General features: G+C 26.4%; 1 protein-coding gene across 1 annotated transcript; it reads left to right on the top strand.

Moving 5' to 3' along the window:
• Positions 1-6: 6 nt before the first annotated feature.
• On the top strand, positions 7-1443 carry LOC105460536 (probable cytochrome P450 6a14; the record flags this gene model as incomplete). Its single annotated transcript, XM_011706985.1, has 2 exons — positions 7-118; positions 1182-1443. Coding segments are annotated over 2 exons (303 nt in total), but the record flags the coding sequence as incomplete, so codon positions are not given.
• Between the last annotated feature and the right edge of the window lie 2373 nt (positions 1444-3816).

Raw genomic sequence — 3816 nt, 5'->3', positions numbered from 1 at the left:
CCATCAATATATCCAGATCCAGATAAATTTGATCCTGAACGATTTAACGCAGACAAAGTAGCAGAAAGGCATCCTTATGCTTATTTGCCATTCGGGGAAGGCCCACGAAGCTGCATTGGTAGAGATTGAATTAGGCCATTTATACATTTATACAGAATGTCATAAGACTTGACGATAAAACTGCGGAAATATATTCTACAAGCGGAAATAAGAAAAAAATGTTACATGAATTTATTATTTGATCATAAATGTTTTGTTGCAAAATTATACACATGATCCAATTCATATTAAATCGTATAAAGGTAGTAAATATTATGTAGAAATAATATACAAAAATTAAACACGTTTCCATACACGAAATATACATTTTCAAATTCTGCGTCATGGAAAATGCATTGTATCTACTCCATGCTCCGTTTTAATTTTTATACATATATAACCTTATAAATTATTTACAACTATATTTTATATGTCTTATAATACTTTTTTCTTAATTTCACTTGTAGAATATGCTCTCCGTTTGACCGTTAGATCCTGAGACACTTTGTATTAACCTATTGTTTAAACTATTTTAATTGTCATTTATTTTTAGTATTTTTTATAATTACACTTATTGTTAGATTATCATTTACGTTTTTGATACACTTCAAAACCTTTTTTAATTAGACATACAAAAATATATTCTGTTTATAGCAATAAATATATATTATCTGTTAATTAATTAATATGATAATAATAATAATATTAATAAAAAAAGTGCAGACATTTTCAAAATACTTCCTTCGGATTATTATTATTGTAACAATTGCTCCTATAACTGTTACAACAATTGCATAAATGTTTTATAAAGAAATTTTTGAAAAAGGAAGTATTTTATTTAACGAATTACATTTAATTTTGAAGTGTTATTTTAAGCATCATTTCTCTCTCTCTTTCTCTCTCTTTTTCTCTCTCTTTTTCTTTCTCTCTTATTTTCTTTTCCTCTCTACAATATTTTATAATTAGTAAGTTGTTAATTTTGTATTGCATAATTTTTTTTGTTTTAATATGAAAAATATTCTTAAAATTTTATTTAAGTCAAGCATCAGAATAAGTTATTATAAAGTTCTATTTAAGTACAGAATAAGTTATTATAAAATTGTTTTATAAGTATCTTATTCATTATAATCATTAATTTTCAGGTACGCGATTCGGCTACATGCAAACAAAGGTTGGACTCGTGAGTCTTCTGTCGAAATACTGTTTCAAACTCCACTTCAAAACTCAGATCCCACTTGTTTTGGACAAAAGATCTCCTATTCTTTCGGCAAAAGATGGTGTACACTTTATTATCGAATCACGACGAAATAAATCGCGCTCTTATGTGAACTAAAAATATTATATTCTTGATGAATTCTAAATTTATTACATATGTTATTATGTATTATTATTAATAATTTTTGTGAAATAAGAATATCATATTAGATTATATTAATATGTATATGTATAAAACTTAATTTTAATTTCAATTTACTGCATCACGGTTTAATATGGAAATCAAACAACATGAATAAATTACATATGGAATTATTAAAACTATATAACTAAACTATATAAAAACTATATAAATAAATGATAATGTATAGACTTATTAATTTTCATTAAACGCAAATTTTCAACCTTATACGCAATATTTCTCGTGTAATTATCGAATCTACATTTCTAATTTTTTTTTTTTAAACTAGGAGTTGTAACTACTTTTTTGTGTTCAACTAACAACTCAGAATTAACAAAAAAAAATGGATTGGCTAGTCTAAAATAAGTTTAATAAAAATGAAATCCGACAGATAAGATGCTAGTAGAAAAATTTTAAATTGACGTCAATTTTATGACGATGATATTTTTTATAAACAATATTTTTCTGCTTTTTCTTCTTCCACATCTTTCTGAGGCTTTTAAATCTCTATAATTTCCTTAAATTTCTGTTTATTTCTTAATAATCTATCTTCCTCTCAATATTACATTATTTCAAATGCATCTTATAAGTTATTGATTTGTAGGTAATACGATACATTACTGAGAGTTTATCTCTCTAAGGTTCACAAACCAACACAAACTGCCCTTTTGGAATCCTAATTTCATCTGTTGACAGTTCACTTTACACACTCACTTGTTACATTTTTACATAAAATAATATATCTAAAAGAGCATATATTCTAGAAAGCTCATGTAAATAATTATTTGAATTTACGTCGCCTGAAAAACCGCATTAGACTGTTTATACTTACAATTAGCATTGTTGCGATGAATGTTATCACATGCCTCGGTAGTCTAAAGGGTGTCCGGCAAACTGGGAGATCCGGGTTCGACTCCCGGCTGGGAACATGAAGTGATATTTTTTCGCAATAATTTTCCTTCACATATTCGGGGAAAAGGAGACCGTATATATAGATGCGTGTTAAATTGCTAGTCAATTTAATTGTTACGAGTAAATTCCGGCCTCATGTAATAAACTATGTTTCAAGTCCAACGATTATGCAGCACGCAGTTCGCGTGTGGCTGAAAATTATAAATATTATGAATTATAATTATAAAATTATAAATATTGTGAAAAACTATTACACACCGACATCCGTGTTAGCTCTCATAGTAAGTTAACCTTTATTGTAATATATTTGATTTATTCTAGAGAACTTATGTAAATAATTATAATGTATAATTTACGCATAACGCGTTGATTTTTAATAGCCCTTATTATTATTTTTTGTTTTTTTAATTACTTTTCTTTTTTGTTACTTCTATTACATTAATAAAAATTTTAATTTATATTAATGCTTTTACTTAAACTTATATAAAGTATTTTAAAATAATAACTCCCTCCTCCTATGTGTTTATATAGGCTTAAAATACTAAGCTTTAATAATATATATTTATAATAATTTATAATAATTAATAATATATATAATAATAAGCATACATTTATTGTAAATAAATGCAATTTTATTCGTACAATTAAGGGAAAACACCACTGTGATGAGTTTTAAAAATCAATTTTTTTTCATTTTTATAATGTTTGAGGTCTTAAAAATATGTCTCTAAAATTTTATGTTGAAATTCACAATGGAACTATAGTAAATATGTAATAAAATAGCACGTGTTCAGATATATACACCCGGCCGCGTAAAACACGTTTTTCTTGAAATCACATTTTAGCTGGGCGTAGCTGGGCGATCGGCCAATTTTTATTCGAATGATTTTGGACAGAATGTTTACAACAAAATTGTCTTCAGTTAAGCGTACGATTTTTTCAATCGGATAATTATTTTTTAAAAAATAATTTAAAAAAGTAATGATTTTTTTCGCAAAATAGCAAACTATTTTTTTGAAAAAGTGCCATTTTGTTAAAAATTATTTTTTCAAAAAATCCGTACGCTTAACTAAAGCTACACTTACATACTTTCAAATGAAAAACAAATTTTTGATTTTAGACATACCATTCAGACGCATCACGGGCGCCCGTGCATCCATGTTTTTTCCAATAGAAGTTTACGTCATCGAAGGCGAAAGCCATAAATATTAACATTAATTTATGATTTTTTTTATAAAATCTTAAATATATGTATTTTTAATATATAAAGATACTAATTTATACAACTTATTAATTATCGCAAAAAAAATTCACGAAAATAACTTTTTTTTCCGGTCGTCGCGGTGGTGTTCCCCTTTAAGGGTGAAGCAAAACCATCATTATTACCTTTTTATAAGCTTGCAAAACAGTAAAATTACCGATAAATTCTTAAGATAGTACACACGCGACAATACCATCCAAAAGTTAGG

This window comes from Wasmannia auropunctata, unplaced genomic scaffold (assembly GCF_000956235.1).
Source record: "Wasmannia auropunctata unplaced genomic scaffold, wasmannia.A_1.0 LD320011.1, whole genome shotgun sequence".
Taxonomy (NCBI): domain Eukaryota; kingdom Metazoa; phylum Arthropoda; class Insecta; order Hymenoptera; family Formicidae; genus Wasmannia; species Wasmannia auropunctata.
This window is presented reverse-complemented; position numbering and strand designations above follow the sequence as displayed.